Raw genomic sequence first — 22,325 nt, forward strand, 5'->3', positions numbered from 1 at the left:
CAGCAATTGAATTTCATCAAAATGATATCTTTAAATATCTTTATGAAAATAATTTAGAAAAAACACAATCAATACCAAAAATGTCTGAAGATAAAACTTATGATTTAGTAAGTTTTTGTATTAAAAAGGATAATTATGAAATTTTAGCATTTTTGGAAGAAAAAGGAATTAATGTTAATGCTAATAATATAAACGAATCAGCAAGAAATGGAAATTTATATCTCGTTAAATGCTTCCTTCAAAACAATCACATTCCAAAAGATATTTTGCCATTTGCTTCAGAATCAGTAAATATTGAACTTGTGAAATATGTTTTTGAACAAAAAGGAATTGATGTTAATGCAAAAATTATCCATTTGAATAATTTGAAATATGTTTTAATAATTTGGAATATGTTTTAATAGTTTTTAATATGCTTTAATAATTTGGAATATGTTTTAATAATTTGTAATATATTTTAATAATTTGAAATATATTTTAAAAATTTAGAATATGTTTTAATAATTTGAAACAGCACTTCATATAGCAGTTAGAAATAATAATATAGAAATAGTAAAATTACTTTTAGATAAAGAAGGAATTGATGTTAATGCAAAATATATTCATTTGAATAATTTAAAATATGTTTTAATAATTTAAAATATGTTTTATTAATTTTATATATGTTTTAATAATTTAGAATATGTTTTAATAATTTGGAATATGTTTTAATAATTTGTAATATGTTTTAATAATTTAGAATATGTTTTAATAATTTGAAATATGTTTTACTAATTTGAAACAGCACTTCATATAGCAGTTAGAAATAATAATATAGAAATAGTAAAATTACTTTTAGATAAAGAAGGAATTGATGTTAATGCAAAATATATTCATTTGAATAATTTATAATATGTTTTAATAATTTGGAATATGTTTTAATAATTTTATATATGTTTTAATAATTTAGAATATGTTTTAATAATTTGTAATATGTTTTAATAATTTAGAATATGTTTTAATAATTTGAAATATGTTTTACTAATTTGAAACAGCACTTCATATAGCAGTTAGAAATAATAATATAGAAATAGTAAAATTACTTTTAGATAAAGGAATTGATGTTAATGCAAAATATATTCATTTGAATAATTTATAATATGTTTTAATAATTTGGAATATGTTTTATTAATTTTATATATGTTTTAATAATTTAGAATATGTTTTAATAATTTAGAATATGTTTTAATAATTTGTAATATGTTTTAATAATTTGGAATATATTTTAATAGTTTTTAATATGTTTTAATAATTTGGAATATGCTTTAATAATTTGGAATATGTTTTAATAATTTGGAATATGTTTTAATAATTTGAAATATGTTTTACTAATTTGAAACAGCACTTCAAATTGCACAACAATTAGGTTACACAGAAATAGTAAGTTTACTCCTTGAAAAAAGTACAAACGAAAATTCTAATTCAGATTCCTCTTCTACAAAATCAAATCTTTATTTTTAAGAAATAGTGAAGCATATATTGCTAATAATCAAAATCAACTCAAAGATCGAATGTATGCAGAAAACAATCTAAATAATTGTATCAAAACAAAAGTTGATATAAACACACAAACATATGAAAATCATCGAAATGGCAATATACAACATAACAAATATCCCCACAAAGCAAAATGTAAATAAATAAACACAATAATATTATAAAGTGCATTATAAGAAAAACTTCAACAAAAAATTTTGGAAACAACATTACAAAGATAATGCAAAAATATTTTATAATAATTGCTTTGGGTTCAACTGAATCGAAATTTTGATATCTGCAATTGTTCAATCAAAAAAATAATAGATTCGACCAAATATATATTGAATTTTAAAGAGACAATATTCTGAGAAGTAGATGAAGTTCACTAAATTTATGTCTGTTCAGGTACAACAACCAAGCGAGAAAACACTTATTTTATGAAATTAACGTACAATTTTTGACCGTTTATTTATCCGAGCATGTACTTAGTAAAAAAAACGAGTAAAAACTGTCACAAAACGATAGGGTGTACATAAAAAAGTGGCTACCGGGTACCCTATCGGAGGGTACCAATTCATTCATAATTATCAAAAATTTTTAGGAGCCGTCCGAAATTGAATGCAATTGAGCATATCGTTTTTTACGATATGTATTTGTTTTTTTTATTTGGTCATATCTCAATATCATAATTTTTTTTAACAAAATCTGACGTTTTGCTCCATCTATTTTTTATCTAACAAATTTAATTACAGCAAAATGACATCTAAATTATTTTTTTGCTACTAAAATTGACAAGGTTTGTCTGTAGCAAAAAACGATTGCCCAAATCTTTGAGTGAATTTTTTTTAATTAATTTTTAAACTCTAAAAAGAAATTGAACTAAATGTAAAGAAATAATCCAAATAAAATCAACATAAATAATATTTTATTACATTTTCCAATCAATAATGACCAAACGAATTATTTCTTACCAAATTCCCTTTAACCTTATCATAATACTCAGATAGTTCAATTTGCTTCGAAAAGAATTCGCTTGCCATATCCTTATCTTTGGATATGCACTTGAGTATCATACCTTCGAACATTTGCCAATAATTACTTTCCTCTTTTCCCCTTAATTTCGTGAAGTATGTCTCTTTAGCGATGAGCACGTGGATTTGTACGTAACTTTTAAGGAGTATTTCACCAGGTGCTTTCTTCAATATATTTCTCATTTCATTATCTTTAATTTTCTTTGCACTTGATATAATATGCATTTCCTTCATTACTTGCATGATCACCTTATATTTCCGTAGCAAATTCGCCTCTTGTAATGATTTTATTTCATTGATAATTTGTTCTGAGTATGGTACGTTTTGAATTTCAATATTCGAAAACATCTTTTCCCATTTCTCTCCAAATTTTCCTATTTCTTCAAACCTTTTCGAAAGCTCTTCATTGATTTTACTTTTGGTTGTTTGTACGATCTTCGATATGAAGCATAAACCCTGTAACCGATTTGGCATTTTTTCCATAATTGTGGGGCGCCCCGAAAAGAACTTCAAGTTCGATTCGACCAAAACCGATAGACAACATTCGGCAACGTTTTTCCATTCAAAAAGTGCCTTCTGCTTTTGCTTTAATGCCATCAAACTTTCAAATGAATTTGCGCCACCAATTAACTTATTTAAACATTCGTTAAAAACGAAGTTATAGAAATCACCATTACCAGAATGTTGTAATAAAAACGAAAAGTCTCTATTGACCGAATACATTGCATTGAATTGTCTCGAAAATTCGGGATTATCAATCTCATTCACTTTATAATTATCGAAAACAATTCTTTTGCTTAGCTTAATTTTGTTTTCTTGTGGTTTTGATGTGGACGAAGTTTTAGGATATGCATGACACCAAAACCATGTGAATTTGTAATTACGTTCGATGTCTTTGAAATCAGAAATGTCAACTCCTGATTTGGATAAAAGATTTTGCGAATTGAGAAGTTTCGCAATAAGTAATATGTCATTGACACATACATAAAGCATAATGGATGACATATTAAAGTCTTGGAACAGAAATGGCGTGCCAAGTGTGGAACGCGTGTGAAATAACGCATGATAGAAATTGCGTAAAAGATCTTTTTTGATCCCAACACTACTAATAACGCGCTTAAGAGCCGCACGATGAGTAGTACAATGCGACGCTTCAAGCCAGCGAAGGGCTGCAGGCCATATAAAACGAACTAGGACGAGATTTGCAAATACTTTAGGTGACCAATTTTTGGATTGTATGGCGGTAAAAAGCTGTAGAATTTGCTCAGGAAGGAGACTGACAGACGATGTGAGATAGTCGAGAAGAATTGGAGAATATTTTTCTGATAACAAAATCATCTCTTCTTCGGTTTTAGGTACGGATTCAAGTAGAAACTGATCAAAAAATCGTGTAAGAGCAGATTCAAGAAAACGAAAACTTGCAACACTTGTGAGAAATGGTTCAATAATCATTGCTGCAAATTCTTGGTCTGTTGCAAGATCAACAATGTTGTAATAGAAGCAATGTGCATAATCAAGTTGTTCTGAGCTGCTAAAAAAGCCATAAAATGATGGAATTGAAACAAAAATAATATGTTTGAAATGGTTCCTTCGATTTGAAACTTTCGAATAGTCTAAAACAGCCTTGGCAAAAACGTCTGGATTGGTTAGTAGATAGGATAATAAAAAAGACGCATTTTGTGAGAGTTGAGAAACCCCAATAAAAGTATTGACTTCAGTATGATTAAAAATCCCATCTGAAGCTCTCTGATCTGAGAGGTCAGGGTCCTTGTCATCTCGAATATGAACAAGAGAATAATTATATAAATTTACTATTCTATGTTTCCGTATTATTTCTTTTCTGGTTTCATTCAAAGATGAATTGCATGAAAATGTAACAGATTCAATATTTGAAGGAACTGTTGAATTAAGGAAATGGAATATTTCTTCATTTTTGCAATCCATTTACTGGAAACCGTTTATATAATCAAAAGTGTCAAAATGATCTAAGTAACCCAATTGCGGTTTTAAGAACTTTTTTAATCGAATATCATCGGAACCAAATAAAAAGAAGCAACAATTAACTTACTGATACTACTAATCCGGTAGTTTTAACGATTGTTTAAATGCCATAAAATTGAATATAAGCATTTTTTAATTTTCATTTTTTTTCTATCCATGCTTTCTACGATTCAAGTGCACATTTTTTGGATAGTTATTTTTTAACATTTTTTTGAAAACAAAATATATCTTTCTCAAAACTTCCGTTTTCATTTTTTTTAATTACTATCTACTTTTCCCCATCAGCTTATATTTTTTGCATGCCTGAGTTCATGCTGTATACAATACATTACTACATCTTGAGAATCATGGTCAATTGGAAGCAGGCTTTGTCCATAATTTAAAATTAATTTTTATAAAAGTTCATTTTTGGAAGTGTGGAAACTGATTAAAGTTTTACTCTTATTCCATTAGTTTTTTCATATAAAGCTAATGAGACATATCTGGGAGGTTGGGGTAACAATACTTCCCTATTTGGATCTTATCAATTTACAATTTCAACAAAAAATTTTTGCGATTTTAACAAATCTAACTCTATTCAACATGTGGAAGTTTTATTGCGGGAAGAAAGAAACATTATCTCATATCAGTTCAATGGCAAATTTGATTCGACGAATTTAATTTTTAATGGATTATCTTTCTTTGATAATAATTTAACAAAAAATTTAATTTTTGAAATAACCAATAGCATTCCAAACTATTCTTTGGATTTATTTTTAAATTTTTACCATAATTTAACCACACAACATCTAATTGAAGTAAAAGGTCTTTATTTTCAATTTTTTCCAAATGCTTCATATCCAGATAGTAACTATTTTTATGATCCAATAGAACTAAATGGTACTATTTTTTCTTTACAAAATCCAATCTCTTTACATGGTTTTAAATTTCGTTAATTCGATTATCATGTTGAACTAATTCTCTTCAACACTATATCCAATCTCTTCTTAATTTTTTCTATATATGCTTGGAAATCTCTTGCTTTTCCTCATAAAACTCATTCGCTATATTGGGAGGTTTCCATCATTGGGATCGTTCTGCATTCAAATTTTGAATGCGCCTTTCGGCCGATATTTCTGGGTTGTAAAACGATAACCGAAACCGTTTTTGACACGAGCGGTTTTCTATATTTTTTCCCTTTAATTCTTTGTCTTTTTGGAAGTTTTTTTGTGCTTTTTCTTATTTTTTATAGAAAATTTGTTTGGAGGATTCAACGTGGTGTGGCTAATAAATTGATAAAACTATGTTTAGCTCTTGCTATTTTATATACTGTTTCATTATTTGTTCATGTTCTTTTATTTTTCTTGTTGTCTTCATGTTTTAATATTGTTTTACCTATAGTTTATTCGTTTTTCATTCCACAAATAATATATAATATTATATATCCGAATAAATATAAAAAAGATTTTTGGTTTAATACTTTTATAACTATAAATCGAATTTTTTATCTTTTTTACTTCGGTTATAGGAAATCAAATGTTTTGGGATGTGCTCACCCATTAACATGTACATTATCTTTGATTTATTTATTGTTACAATATTCGATTTTAATTTGTCAACACTTCTTCGGAGGTAATTTTTTTTTTCCAAATAAGTACAAAATGAAAAAATATAAATATAAAACAGTCACAGATGAAGAAGTAGATTGCCCAATTTGCTTTAACAAGGTCAAAAGGGTCAAATTTTGATGATTACGCCTTGTAAACATTCGTTTCATAAGGATTGCTTGTCGAGATGGCTGGATGATAAGTTTGTATGCCCTGTTTGCAGAGCTCAAATACCACATAACGATGATTGATTTTAAAATAATCATTTTTAAAAATTCATATGGTCAATCAGTTTTAGAAAATTTTTTACTTGTTATGTTAAAAATATTAAAAGCGTTTTAAATATGGGGGTATTTTGAAGTTTGGTGTATATCAAATATTCAACTAGATGTATCAAATTAATTGGTATTATGCAATCATGACTCGCCGATTGATAACCGTCAAGGCTCGAAGAAGGTGTAAATATATCAAAAAGTCGATCTTTGACTTGGATAAATTGAATAAATAATACGGTTATCGATAAAAAATGGGCGATGAACTTGGAGAGCTCATTCATTTCATGAAAAAATTAACAAAAATTATATTAAACTTAAACGAAGAGAACATTGAATCATCAGTTGAATTAACCTATGAATTAATAGATGCCCATTATCCATATACATTTAATCAGATTATTTTAAGATTAATATATTCATCTTTTGTAATTCATTTTAATCATGCTTATAAATATATTGAATATATAAATAAAATGATAACAAAATTTGAAATCAACAAAAATAAAATTAATCAAGAAGCTTTTTTTAAGCCTCTTCTGGAATTGAATACCCAAGAATCATATTATCTCCTTGAGCAGATGATTGAAAATAAAATAATTGAACCAAGTTTTATAAGTGATGTCAGAAGCTTATATTTTGCGCACTTTCAAACTAAAGAATTCATCAAAAAATTCGATAAACCCTATCTAATGAAACCATTATTTTATCAAGAATTTAAATTTAATATTGAAGAACTATCAAAGAATGATTGGGAACTCCATAAACAATTAATTAAAGAAGGACATAATCCAACTGAAATTGCTAAAATAATTCGAAATGATGAAATAGAAAAACTTCAAGAAATTTCATCACAAAATGATTTCGATTTTAATCAAAAAATTGAACCATCACTTTATGAAAGATGTTCATATATTAATGAAGAAAATGTTACATTAATTGATTATGCAGCATTTTTTTCTGCTATTAAATGTTTTAAGTTTTTATTCATGAATGGATCAAATATAAAAAATACATTAAAATATGCAATTGTAGGAGGAAATACAGAAATAATTCATTTATGTGAGCAAAATCATTCATCATTTGAAGGAGTTTACAATACGATTATTAAATTCCATAAAAATGATATTTTTCATTATTTTTTCAATAAAGAAAAAATTGATTTTCAAAAATTGATTAATCTAGGAGTCCGATGTATTAGATTTGATAATTATGAGCTATTTTCATATTTGATATCGAAAATGATGGAAATAAGCAATGATATTATAAATGAATTTGCAAGAGTTGGAAATATATTCTTTGTAAAATATTTTTTTAAGAAAAAACAAATTCCGCAAAATATTTTGGTTTATTCAATAAATTCTGGAAATTATGAATTAATTCATTTTATTCTGAAACAAGAAGGGATCAATATTAATGGAAGAAATATTTATATTTTAATGTTTCAATAAAACTTTTTTTGAAATTTATTTTAATTTTATGAAACACCACTTATTCTTGCATCTTCAAAAGGTTATGTTGATATCGTTAAATTTCTACTTGCTAAAAAAGAAATTGATATAAATGCAAAAGATGTACCTAAAAAAAATTTGATATTTGTTTTAAAAATACGAAATTAATTATAATCATTTGGACCTTATTTAATTTGTATTTTACAGCACTTATGAGAGCATCTTGGAATGGTTATATAGAAATAGTTAAATTACTTATTGAACAAAAAGAAATTGATATTAATGCTAAAGATATTTATTTATTTTATTTAAAATTTATTTAATTTACTTGATTATAATAAAAATTTTTTGATTAAAATTCATATTTGGAGTTTTTTTATAATTGTATCAAACTGCATTTATTTTAGCATCTTATAGTGGTATTATTGAAATTGTTAAAATATTTTTGGAAAAAAAGAAAATTTTATTTAATTTAAATGAAAAAGATATATCATTATTTAACTTAATTGTTAATTAGATATTTGAATATTTTTAATGTATATTTGGAATTTATTTCATTCATTGTTTACAGCTTTAATGTTTTCTTGTCAGAATAATCATATTAACGTAGTTAAATTACTTCTTGAACAAAAAGGTATTAATATTAATGAAAAAAATACATGTTTGTTTTGTTTGATTTTTATTTTCTTTGTTTAATATTTATTAGGATATTTTGGAATTTACTTGAATTATTTGATACTGCATTTATGATTACAACTGGACTTGGTCATATTGAAATCGTTAAATTGCTTCTTGAACAAGAAGGAATTGATATTAATGCTAAAGACAAAATTTATTTTAATAATTTTATATTTCAAAATAATATTTGGAAATTATTTAAATTATTTTGGACAGCACTTATATTAGCATCTAAATATGGTCATACAGAAATATTTAAATTACTTCTTGAACAAGAAGGAATTGATATTAATGCTAAAACTATTTATTTCTTTTATTTGATATTTATTTTAATAATTTGATATATCAATATAATATTTGGAAATTATTTAAATTATTTAAAACAGCACTTATTAGAGCATCTGAAAATGGTCATACAGAAATCGTTAAATTACTTCTTGAACAAGAAGGAATTGATATTAACGCTAAAACTATTTATTTCTTTTATTTAAAATTTATTTTAATAATTTTATATTTCAAAATAATATTTGGAAATTATTTAAATTATTTAAAACAGCACTTATATTAGCATCTGAAAATGGTTATACAGAAATAGTAAAATTACTTATTGAACAAAAAGGAATTGATATTAACGCTAAAACTATTTATTTCTTTTATTTAAAATTTATTTTAATAATTTTATATTTCAAAATAATATTTGGAAATTATTTAAATTATTTAAAACAGCACTTATATTAGCATCTGAAAATGGTTATACAGAAATAGTAAAATTACTTATTGAACAAAAAGGAATAGATATTAATGCAAAAGATATTAATATATTTTAATTAATATTTTATTCATAAATCCGAAATTCTAATTAAATATTTGGAATAATTTTATCTCATTATGTACATCACTTTTTTTAGCATCTTATACTGGAAACTTGAGCATTGTTAAGTTGCTTCTTGAACAAAAAGGAATTGATATTAATGCAAAAGATATTAATATTTTTTAATTAATATATGTTTTAATAATTTTATATTTTATTTATCTGTTTGAAATATTTTAATTTTACTTTATACACCACTTCTCATTGCGTCTGATAATGGTCAAATAGACGTGGTTGAGTTACTTCTTAAACATAAAGAAATTGATGTTAATGCAAAAATTATTTTATAGATTTTTTTAATTTTTATTCTCTCGTTTTAATATTCGAATATTCCATTTGAAATTTATTAAAGATATTTATTACAGCACTTATGATAGCATTAACAAAAGGTTACATTGAAATTGCAAAACTACTTGATGAACATAATAGAAATGATATCAATGCAAAAGATATTTTTTTGTTTCGTTTAAATTTATCCCATAGACTTGGAATTTATTCACATTATTTCAAACTTCACTGATGAGTTGTTGTGTTATAATCACATTACACATTAATAAACAATACGTTTAAAATTTTTAGAGAGATCTAACAACATTAAATTTAAATCTTTTTCATGATAAAATTATAAAGCTTTAAAATTATAAAACCTTATCAACTAGAAACAATAATTAAATTTTTTGTTTTTATTCTTTCGTGATAACATTAATGTTCAATCGATTGAATATTTTGTAGCTAAATTACTTTTAATAACTTTCGAAAAAAAAAATTGATTATGTTTTGTACAATTTATTTTAAGATTTTATCATTTTTTTTTTTGTCGAAATGTATGATAAATCATTAAAAGGAAAACGAATAACAAATTCGATCAAATTTTATTTATTCATTTAATGGTCTGAACAAATCCCCGAACAATTCTATATGCGACAACCAGAACACAGTTTTAGCGTTATCCACGTCCATCAAAGTAATTTTAATAAACCTTGCCGGGTCCAACATATTTAGTACTGGCCAATAGCACTCTTGGTTTTGTCTTTTATAATTCTCTCTATTAATATTCATATCGACCACTGTATAATTTTTATCATCATTCGACACCTCTACTTTCCAAGACTTAAAGAAAGCAGAACCATAATGCGATCTCAATGCGTACAAATCCAATTTCACTTTCATTTGTAGGAGGTCTATTTTGATCCAAGTTTCTTTTCCTCTTGGCGATCTCCAACAAGAAGAACCTTCCACCAAATACTTTGGGTCACAAGAACTTGTTATATCTATTTTACCAAGTTCGTAAGGGTTCCCTTGTTCTATTCTCGTTATATAATCGAAGACGCCTTTATTATTATTATTTGGTAAAATCCTTTCGTTTTGTAAAGGCAAAGTACCAAAGAATTCGACCTCAAACAAAAACATACAATAATTGCCCGACCCGTTTTTATCTATTTGAGTAATTTTTATATATTTACATGGCTTAGATACATCGAGTATAGCCCAAATATGATCTTTCGTATTCATTGTACTTCTTCTTTCATCTAATAAGAACCAATGAATACCATCACTAGAGCCATCTACGCGCCATGAATGCATACTCGGAAGCTTCTTATCAAAGAAAGTACGCATCATATAACCAGTGGGGATAATTTCATATTCTTTAAAGTTAAAACATACCCATGAATTAGGGATATCAGGCGTAGACCAATACTTTTGCGCGTTATGATCGACGTCGTTATCTTTTTGCTTGGAGCGACTTACTAATAAATGTTTACTATTATGTGACGTGATACGTATTAAGTTAAAATCTTGCGGATTACCATTACAACTTTTACATAAATAAGAGAAAACGCCTTCACTCGGATTATCAAGTTTTTGATGACAATTAATGATTTGATAATTCCCAATGTTCGATTTAACATCTTTGTTTAAATATGTAACAAGTTGATTACGAATAATGTTAATGTTTATGTTGGAATTTTGGATTAATTGCATTGATATTTGTGGTGTTAATGAATTGGAATCCATAAATTGTATCATTTTGTTTCGTTCGTTTGGATTAATTTGGATATAATCATATAGCCAACTCATAAAATCTGGTGGTAATGGATCTTTGATATATTTCAAGTGATAATATAATATGGAGTTAACTAAAGTTGGCTGTAATTCTGTTTGAAGTGATTTGTCTTCAATTAACTCATTGATATGTGTGCTTAGATATCGAATATGTGGTCCCGTAGAAATGTCAATGGAAATTAAATCATTGAATAACTTTAAAGATGAAGTTAAGTTTAATTGCGGATATAATAATTGAGAAGATGTATTGATCAAGTCTTCAATCCCAAAATCACAGGATAATAGGTATAAGAAGCGTGAGTTTTCGGGAGTGACTTCGATTTCTTGGCCAAGTAACGTACTGGCAATTAAATCAAAAGGTCCTTCTTCGGTTATTCGGGAATGTACAGAAGTCAAAAGATTGTTACTAAGGTATAGATGTTGAATTCGAGTGGAATAATTATATGAAAGATATAAATTAACCGGATACATTAAACCACAATGGATTAAGTTAAGGTCTAAAAATTTCTCATAAAAATTGGCGTCAAGAGTGGGATTAATATGGTTGAATTGAAATGATATTCCTGTAACACGTTCTGGATAAAATGGAAGATCTGGCTTTACAATTTCAAAAGGTGAATCAATGGAATATTTAAATGAGGCTTCATATGAAAAAAGGTCAACAAATTTGACAATGGCAAAGCCTAAATGTTCATTGGAATAATTCATTTTAACAGAAATTTCTGAAGTGCGAAGTGGTCTAAAGCGTGCTTTAAGGTATTCTTTGGTTACTTTCTCACTAGAAAAAAAGATAAATATCGATAAATCAAGTTTTGTATCTGGTCTTGATCTATGAATATGTAATAAATTATTTTTAAATACAATACTATGTTTTTGTGAAATGCATTCCTCTTTTGACAAACGTTTAGCAAATTCTATAAAACCAAATCCTATTGGATAATCATAATCTTTATATCTATGAGTAATAATTTTGATTCGTTTTATAGACCCAAATGGCTTAAATAAATGATACAAATCTTTTTCTGTACACTCTGGAATAATATTTCCAAGGTAAACAGTACAATTTTCGTTCATTTGTTGCTTGACGACGGTTTTAATCGTCTTTTAGCAAAAAAAAATTTTTTGCACAGATGATAAAATTCATTAAAAAAAATAATAAGAAAAAAATGTTTTACATGACAGATGACATTCGTAGTTGAATAAAACGAAGTTCAAAAATATTAATAATTATTGAGTAATGTCAAGAATAATTGAATCTATGAAGACATCACCACTATCTTGGTTCAAGTCTTTGCATGTGATTGTCTTATCATTTATATCCTTTACATTTACAATTGATGTTGCAGGTACTCCCAAATAATTATCTTTACACTTCAACTGTGGGTTTATCATTATTGCGTATTGGCAATGTATTGGTCTGATAGCATTTGAAGGTACAAATCCTAATTGGTTTTTCTTATTTTTTGCCAAAAACCAACAGAACCCAGATTCATGTTGATACTCATAAAGGTATATGTACTCTCCTTTTTCTAATGATAGTTCGCTTTGGTTCTCCCCTTTAAAGTTATGAATAGCGACAGCAAAGTAACACGGAGCACTTTTTGGTAAGAGTCGCGGCCGTTTAAACGCTTTTGTCAATTTATGTTCTTGGAAAGAGAACTTATATGGCTTGAAATAGCTTTGGGAGATATCGGTACGAACAATACCTTCTCTTTTAACAAATTCAACAAAAGAGTTCTTCCAAGAATCCGAGAAATGAACTTTAAAGGTATCTGGTATTTGGATTTTGACCCCTTTACATATGTCACAAAACATTAAAAAGATATTGAGTAAGAACGCACGCTTCTCGTTTTCCATTTGTTTGATCGTGACCATACTTTTTGAAATAGTAATGAGATGTCGTGAATGTTCATTATTGATTCTACGAACAAGGGATGATTGAAGTGTGAGCTGAATAGCATAGTGTCGGAATTTGGATTCAATATCTTGTGACTTTTTAGGTGAACGTCCTTGTTTTGGTTTGGAACTTGATTTTTGGGCTGAAATAAGTTGGTTATAAAGGCCATTTATAGTTTCATTGGACTTTATAAGCTTTTCATATAATGATTTGTAATTTTCGAAAATGCCATTGACTTTTTGTATTTCAGAATCAATAAAAGAATCGAAGTCAAAAAACATGGCAACTCTTTTGGTGGTAAAATTTTCTTTGACCATTTGAGCAAATTGATTAAATGTATTACTGATTGGTTGAAATACAGAAAAAAAGTCAGAACAGTTTTTGGTTATGAAACCAGGAACTCCAGGAGCTGGTGGCATTTTACTAATTGCTGCTTCATCAAGAGCGAATTTAGGAAGACCATTAATAAATTCTAATGATATTTGGTACTTATCAAGGAAAATTGAAATAATTTCTTGGTGCTTTGAAGAGACTATTAAGGCCTTTTGTATAAATGCATCGTATTTGCCTTTTAAAGCTTCGAATTCTGCTTTTTGTTGGGCAAGTTTTGCCTCCATTTAAAATTTGTCTGACTAACGTATTCAAAACAGCAAAATGAAAAATAGGTTAAATCACAAATTTAACACACTTTCTTCATTTTGATTTTAAACACATTCAAGAATCCATTTATTAGAAATGACTTTTACTAAATACAATGTTTAAAAAATTCACAAGATTGATTGCCAATGAACAATAATTCATGCTAAAAATGAATGGCATTGGCTGGTTGAGATCTGCATTTTTTTTAAAAAAATTAATTAGTATAAGGCATAACTTATTTTGATCGATATATCTTAATAAACAGCAAAAAAACTAAGATCATGCATGAGATAATAAGTGCAATTACTTTTTTTTTAGTTAGTACTTTTTCGATATTTTGGAAACCTTTTTCAAATGCAAGTGCTGTTTTAAATAATTTAAATAATTTCCAAATATTATTTTTAAATATTAAATTATTAAAATAAATCTCAAATAAAATAAACATGGATTTTTAGTATTAATATCAATTCTTTTTTGTTCAGAAAGAAATTTAACTATTTCTATTTCCAGACTGTGATGCATTTATAAGTGCTGTTTCAACTGAATAAAATAAATTCCAAATATTATTTATAAATTTAAAATTATTGAAACAAACTTTAGACAATATAAAAAAAGTTGCTGCTAATAAGAATACATGTCATTAGTTTTGTACAATCATTGAAATATGGTTATGTTTCATTCGTATAACTTCCAGTGGCATATATGATTAAAAGCTTTTTCTTACCAATACAAGGGCTTCCAGTTGAAACAAATCGAACTGTTTGGGTGGTACTTTTAGAAATGAATTCATTTATATTAACGTGCGCTCTTTGTGATAAAAGTGTCAAAACTCCACTTTTATTTACTTCATCATGGTAAAACCGTTTTCTTCATTGAACTATGTAAACGGTTATCATTCAAAAGACAATAAATTTCAATTAGTTTACTTAGGAGATGTAGCACACTGTCCTGCAGACTGGTGGATTTGACTTTGTGCAGAGCTTACGGCATCTCTTTGGCATTCTTTTATATACATTTTCATCATCATTTGCAATAACTGAAATGATCTTTGAACCAATCTTGATAACCTTAGTAACAACCTTGATAACCTTTCCAAGCTTCTTGAAGAACTTCTTAAGTCTAAATTTGTTTTCACCAAGTTCTGGGGCTTCTTCGAGAACATATTCAACTTCATATTCATCATCATCTTCTTCATCGTTTGTAACTTCATCAATTACATCAACAACCTTCTTTGTCTTGTCAACGACATCTTTGATCTTCTTAATGACTTTCTTAATCTTGAATTTGTTTTCGTCATAATCGTATTCATCATCATTTTGAATAGAAACTGGTGGGATTATTGGCTCAGTTGGGACTGTCGTTAAAATTGTTGGCTCAAGTTTAATTGGTATCCTTATTGAGCGTAAAGCAAGGAGAGCAAAAAACATTTTGGCAATTTGATACCGATTTAAATATTTTTTCAACTCACACAAACTTTGAATTATAATTCAATATTGAATTAAATTTAATTCAAAACCAGGCCAGCGTTTTTTTACAAACGGTTTGAATTGTTGTAAAAAAACATTTTGAGGGGTGAAAACCGTCGTCATAAAACAAGAGCTCCTGGGTGGAATCAGAGGAATTGATTACAGGATGGTAAGTACCCCACGTGCAATGCCGAGGAGTTTTGTTGCAGAAGCTGAAGGCCTGCTAACGCAACCCCTCATTTATTTTTGCACATGGTTTTTTTAATCCCCACCAATTCAAAACGATCAATTTCAACACAAAAACGCTAACCGTCGCCATAAAAAGACGATAAGTATTCAATCCTTTTCAATTCAATCTTAAGATTGGTTAAAAAGTCCTTCTTGTTTTTCATTTTGTTGAAATTTCATTTCTTTTTAGTTACTCACGGCTTGAGTGAAAATTTCCTTCATATACAAGAAATTAAATTTAAATGAAGATTTGCCCCGTTATTTTTAGTGACCACTCATTAAACTGTATTATAATTTTATTGTTTATTGATATTAATTAAAAAAAATATATTTCAATGATAAAGATTGCTCTTATTTCATAATTTAACTATTTCTGAATGACCATTTAAATATGCTTTCATAAGTGCTGTTTTAAATAATTTAAATAATTTCCAAATATTATATTGATATATCAAATTATTAAAATAAATATCAAATAAAAGAAATAAATAGTTTTAGCATTAATATCAATTCCTTCTTGTTCAAGAAGTAATTTAAATATTTCTGTATGACCATATTTAGATGCTAATGTAAGTGCTGTATAAAATAATTTAAATAATTTCCAAATATTATATTGATATATCAAATTATTAAAATAAATATCAAATAAAACAAATAAATATCTTTAGCATTAATATCAATTCCTTCTTGATCTAAAATATATTTAACAGATTCAATATTTCCTGATTCGACTGAACATATTAAAATATTTTACGGAATTGGATTTTCTTTAAGAAAATATATAATCAAATTTTGTTTGTGATGATATTTTTTGAAGTTTTTCGACTTCATCATTTCGAATCATTTTTGCGATTTCATTCGGATTATGTCCTTCTTTAATATATTTTTTATGAAGCTTCCAATCATTCTTTGATATTTCTTCATAATTGGCAAATATTTTTTCAAAACTGAGTGCGTGCTTATTCTTTTCAATTTCTTCTTTGGTCATATAATGTATAAAAAAAGGGTTTTGATCTGTTTTTTAATATTTCTGTATCCACTGTATTATTTTCTATCATTTTTAAATGGGGACAATTTACTTCTTGATTAAAGTGAAGAATAAATTGAGAAAAAAACATCAAAAATTTTTGGTTTGATCTTATTACTTTCTTGAAGTGTCTGGATTTCTTTCATAAAATCAAAACATATGTCAAAATCATTCAATCCAACAAAATTGTAGGAAAATATAAATTGACTTATTACTTGATTAAAAGAATATGGATAGTCATAATCAAATTTGGCAATAATTGATTCTGATTGAGAAATGTTTTCTTTGTTTAAATTTAATATAACTTGTTGAATTGTTTCAATAATTTCCAATTCTTTTATTTTTGGCTTTTTATCTTCTTTATTAGAATTGCTTGTTTTTTCCATTTAAAATGAATCAATTGATAATGTCACTTTTAATATTCTTTTTAATAACAAAGAAAAGGAATTTTAACTTTTTGAACATTTTGACAGCTTCCAATCATTTTATAACTTCACACTAGTGTAAAGTATTCATTCTGCTTTACGACAACGATACAGATTTTTGAGATAGCTCCTGCTGTTTTTTAATAATATCATTTTGAAGGGTCTACCAAGGATCATATAAATATCAAAACTTTTATGCAAAATCTCCAATTTTTTTATTAGACATGCAATGTAAAACTTTAGCAAGTATTAATAACTCAATTTTCTATAATAGAGAATACTTACAGATATGAATGAAAATGAACTAACCCCTGTTGCACTTTTTCGAAAAAAACAAAAATATCCTTATATCTACTTATTCAATGAGAAAATAAACTAATATGTTTGTTGTTAATTTTTATTAGATTTTATTGTTTTTATGTTTATAACTTAATATTGTCCTCAGATGAAGTGATATGGAAATTTTCAGAAATATTGATATTTTCACTTTTTTTCTTCACACATCAGATATTTTAAATATCTTGTGTGTTTATTCAAAAGAACCTTCTGGGAAGTATTCCTTGGTAATAAATTTTTACTTGGTGTTTTTTTGTTCTTGATATAAATTTGATTCATCAAAATTGATGTTTCATATTTCAATAAATTCGAATGAATTTATCACTTTTTCCTGATCAAAAATGATTCTCCTTAAGTTATCATCAAGTTCAGACATAATTCCAGCTCTCGCGAAGCTAGCGCGTACATTTGTGCGTGTCGTAACCTGTTCATAAGCCCGAAATATTTTTTCGGTTAAAGCAGCAACATCATTCAAACTTTTCTTTGAAGTAAGTCTATTTTTTACATTTTTTAGTCCACCAAATATTACAAGATCAAGCATCTGGAAAATGTCGGAGATATGAGGAGGAAATGTAATCACGAGCTAAAAATCAATTTTTAGCGAGAATTTCCAAAATCTCGGGGTCACAATGTGTTGAATGATCATTCATTAGTATAACTGCGAATTCATTTGAAAATCCATCAATACTCCTTTGACGACTTACATATGGTAGGAATACTTTAATTATATATCCATATAATATCTTATTTGTTACATAGAGTGAATTAGATTTCGATATTTTTAAATCTATATCTTCCCTCACACCTGTTTTAAAAATTTGTTTCGCTTGGGGGCTGGTAGCAATAACCATTGCACAATTGCATCCCCTGCTGCGCTAACGCATGCCATTAATGTTTGATGCCTTACTGAGCGCTTTACTGGAACCATTACTGGCTTTTGGCATAAATTTCTAGGGGCGATAACAGTTTTTATCTTCTTATCTTCCCACTCACTTGACCCCATTTCATAAATGTTAAACACAAGTTCAGCAGCTTTCCCAACAACATATTTCTTTATATTTTCAATATGTTTGTTCAAAAAAAATTCTTGGTACGCTCACTCTTGTGTTATCTTATGGAATTGCTTTTGTGGAACTGATTTGTGAAACATTTCTTCCAAAGAATCCCGAGAGCCATCCTTTTGTTATTACTTGATGAAACTGCTCTCTTATGTAGTGCAGAAGTTCTTGTTTTGTAACAAATTTGTTTTTATCTGCTATATCAAATATATATTTCAATATTTGTTCTTCTTCTTAATCATCAAGATTTTTGGGACGTCCCAACTCTTTTTTTATGTTTTTTGCCTTTTTTCTAATATTTGCGATTACGCCATGACTTGTGCCAAATATTTCTCCTAATCTTTTGTTATTGAGCAAAGTATGACATTCTAATTCGCAATATTCGCGCATAAAAATGACTTGTTCGTTTCTAGTTTGTAGCTTCAAAAAATCAGGATTTCTTAATAAAGCTCTTCGATCTGATAGGCTTAAGCTAGTGTGATTTAGCCTTTCTCTTAAGATATCAATCGAGATAGCTGGAGCTTTGCGTAGATCGCTTGTTTTTTGCATTTTTCTCAAAAAAGTGAAAAGTGCAACAGGGGTTAGTACATTTTTATTCATATCTGGATATAGTTTATTTATAAAAATATCGAAAATTTAGTTTTGATCAGAGAATTTTCATAAATAACACATAATTATTATATCTAGAAATTTTATTTCTCTTCATAGAAAGGTGAACAACACAAAAAATAAATAACATTTGTGATCAAAAATTTGAACATACATGAAAACTTACTCATCATATAGGCGGTATCCAAAAAGGCGAGGAACAAACCGTTCTGGATTGCCTTGAGGAACAACAAAGTGATTGTATTTTTGTATAAATATATGAACCCATGAATTACCAAAAAATGATCCATCAACTAAGGCATCATCTGCATTTTCTGGGTAATATGTTTCATTACAGTTTGGGCAAAAAAATGCTAGTCTTGATTGACCAAAATCATTAGATTGCCCAAATGGTAAACATTGAGTTTCATGGCAAAGAACTCTTGGACAATTTTCAAATTCATGGTTTTTATATTTTTCGTACATTTTTGATAGACCTTCGCTTGTTAATAAATACCTTGAATGAATCAATCCATAAAGAATCATAGCATATTCTCCGATGTTATTTGGCCACTCAGCAGGCATTTCCGATTGTGGAATATATTTTCCTTGAATTAATTCATAAGCGTATCTAAAATAAGGAACTTTTTGCGCGAGTCCATATAAATTAAAGCTATTATTTAAATAATGTTCATCAACTTTTACAAAATATTTCCCAATTGGTTGGGATAAAAACCAATCAACCCAAGAGTAATCCATCCAAACCCCCTCCTGAATTGTGTGATCAAAATCAATTGAATATTTTTATTCTTTTATGAACTCACTTTAAATAGATTTTTCTCAATCAATTAATCATATTTGTTAATTTTAATTGTATTTATCTATTAGGAAAATTATTTCTTTTTGGAAATTGCAAAATTAATTTATTGGAATCAATCCTTATTTTCTATTTTGGTGATACATCACAATCATACCTAAAGCCCCCATGAAAAACTCTCTACTACTATATACAACCTATAATAAAGTATATATGTATATATTTGTAGTATGTGCATTTCACTCTCAATGCTTTTTTAAATGATCTATCGTTTAAGGGATCTTCATTTTTTACAACAATCTTCTGTATTTTTGGCAATAAGTATTTTCTGTTACAAGGATCATTATATATTTTCCCAAGCATTTCTTTTCACGATAGTGTAGACAGATTTTCACTGCGTCTTTACACCTTCTTTAGGTATTTTTATCTAAAAAAAAAACAAATTTTAAAAGTCACATCATAAGGAATGCTCCTTAAAAAGCATTTTTTCCATAAAAAAAAATAACTTTCAAATTAATATTTTATTTAAAATTTGTCTTCTTCAAACCACAAATTATTCGAACTTTATCGACTCGATCAAATCAGCTGCTCTATTTTCTCCCATATTTCTCAACTCCTTTAAAGCCATTTCAGTATAACCTAAAGCTGCCAATATTGCGTAGGTCTGGTCCTTCATTTTCATATAATTTAGTGTGTCAATTAGCTTTGATGTTAATCTTTCTTTTTCATCATTGGTAAGTTTTGTTTTAAACAATACTAAAGCACCTTCGATATCATTAACAGACAACAGATGTTTTGCCGCCTCGAAATAATCATTCACCAAATGTAATATATCAATTGCGTCTTCAAACTTTTCCGAGTTAATTAACGATCCAACGGCTAGCATGACACTTTTTTCATCAAGTTTCGCCGATACCAAACCGGCCTTCAAAATGTTCTGTGTAAACTTCTCATTATTTGAAGGAGTTGAGAACAAAACCGAAAACGCGTCATCGTCTTTTCCGACCACTTTCATCAATCGAATTTTTCGTGAAATAAATTCCAATGAATCTCCCACTAATATCATTTCATTTAAATGTTTTAAGAACAATTCATTATTGACGTTAACACCATAAGCAGAAAAGTCGAATGAATCCTTTATAAAAGGTTTAATTCGATCTGCAATATAAAACAAATCGAATTTTTTCGCATTTTCATAAACATTTTTAATGCTTAAGTCATTAGAAATGATTTCTTTGAACTTATCGAAACTTAAATATTCCGATTTCTTGAAATTATTCCGAATGGGCTCGAAAGTAGGGAACTGAAACAAAACAAAAGAACTCATTCCTTTAACTAATGCAATAACAATTTCATTCGTCAAAAACGCCAAATTTTTAAATTGATATTTAATTTGATTTGTTGTTATGTTTCCATTTTCGTCAGTCTTACATAGAAGTGGTGAACCAGAGTCAAACATTATAACGCAAGAAAACCAATCTTGTGAAGAAATGATTGATTTAATTTTATTATTAGAATTTGATATTAAACTCATTTTTTCGGAATCTATATAATATATTTCACCAATAGTTGATGTACATAAATATGTACCACAACCAAATTGTATAATTGTTAAAGGTTCTCCTTTAATACTTTGTATGAGAATATTTTGTTGTACTTCGAAATTCGGTAATGAAATAATTTGAATAACATTTCGTAAGAAAAAGATAACATTTCCATCACAAGTGAAATATGTTGAACATTTCCGTGGTAATAAGAAATGTTTAAATAATTCAGGTTTAGATCCTTTTTGGATCATATAAAATAATAATAAAAATGGTTCGATTTCTAATATGAAATATTTACCTTGTTGTTGAGGAATGATTTTGATAGGTTTAGCGGAAAGTGACTCTATCTGTGGTTTTAATAATGAAATAATTTCCATCGTTTCGAAATCAATAAAATATATTTTATGATGTTCATTAATTGTCGTACATGAAATTACCATTTGAGTGTTGGAAATAAATTCGGTTTGATTGATCGTGGTGATTTGTTCTATATATAAATTGATTCGTTTCTTTGGAATTATATTTGAAATTGTGTTTTGAAATAGATTTATGTTTCCATCTTTAAATGTAATGGAGACAAAATCATCATTCGATGCTATTAAATGTGTAGGTTGGTCTGGAATAGATTGATATAAACTTGCCACAAATAATTTCTCTTTATATATCTTGATAAGCATTAATTCATGTGTTAAACTTGAAATAATAAACGTTCGCTCGTCTATCGGCTGAAAAGTGCCAATGTCTTTGATTTGAATTTCATGAATTGTTTCCCATTCACTTGATTCATTAACCTTGGTAAGACATATGGAATTACGCTGTATAATT

General features: G+C 27.2%; 3 protein-coding genes across 3 annotated transcripts; all 3 read right to left on the reverse strand.

The window, feature by feature from the left end:
* Window positions 1–2,459: 2,459 nt before the first annotated feature.
* GO595_007254 (uncharacterized protein) lies at window positions 2,460–4,001 on the reverse strand (the record flags this gene model as incomplete). The annotated part of the gene is made up of 1 exon (XM_067920698.1): window positions 2,460–4,001. One exon carries the CDS (start codon window positions 3,999–4,001, stop codon window positions 2,460–2,462), a length of 1,542 nt encoding a protein of 513 aa, XP_067772773.1.
* Window positions 4,002–12,699: 8,698 nt separating this feature from the next.
* On the reverse strand, window positions 12,700–13,986 carry GO595_007255 (Variant SH3 domain containing protein; the record flags this gene model as incomplete). The annotated part of the gene is made up of 1 exon (XM_067920699.1): window positions 12,700–13,986. One exon carries the CDS (start codon window positions 13,984–13,986, stop codon window positions 12,700–12,702), a length of 1,287 nt encoding a protein of 428 aa, XP_067772774.1.
* Window positions 13,987–14,934: 948 nt separating this feature from the next.
* Window positions 14,935–15,435, reverse strand: GO595_007256 (uncharacterized protein; the record flags this gene model as incomplete). The annotated part of the gene is made up of 1 exon (XM_067920700.1): window positions 14,935–15,435. One exon carries the CDS (start codon window positions 15,433–15,435, stop codon window positions 14,935–14,937), a length of 501 nt encoding a protein of 166 aa, XP_067772775.1.
* Between the last annotated feature and the right edge of the window lie 6,890 nt (window positions 15,436–22,325).

Source organism: Histomonas meleagridis, assembly GCF_020186115.1.
Source record: "Histomonas meleagridis strain 2922-C6/04-10x chromosome Unknown contig_51, whole genome shotgun sequence".
NCBI lineage: Eukaryota > Parabasalia > Tritrichomonadida > Dientamoebidae > Histomonas > Histomonas meleagridis.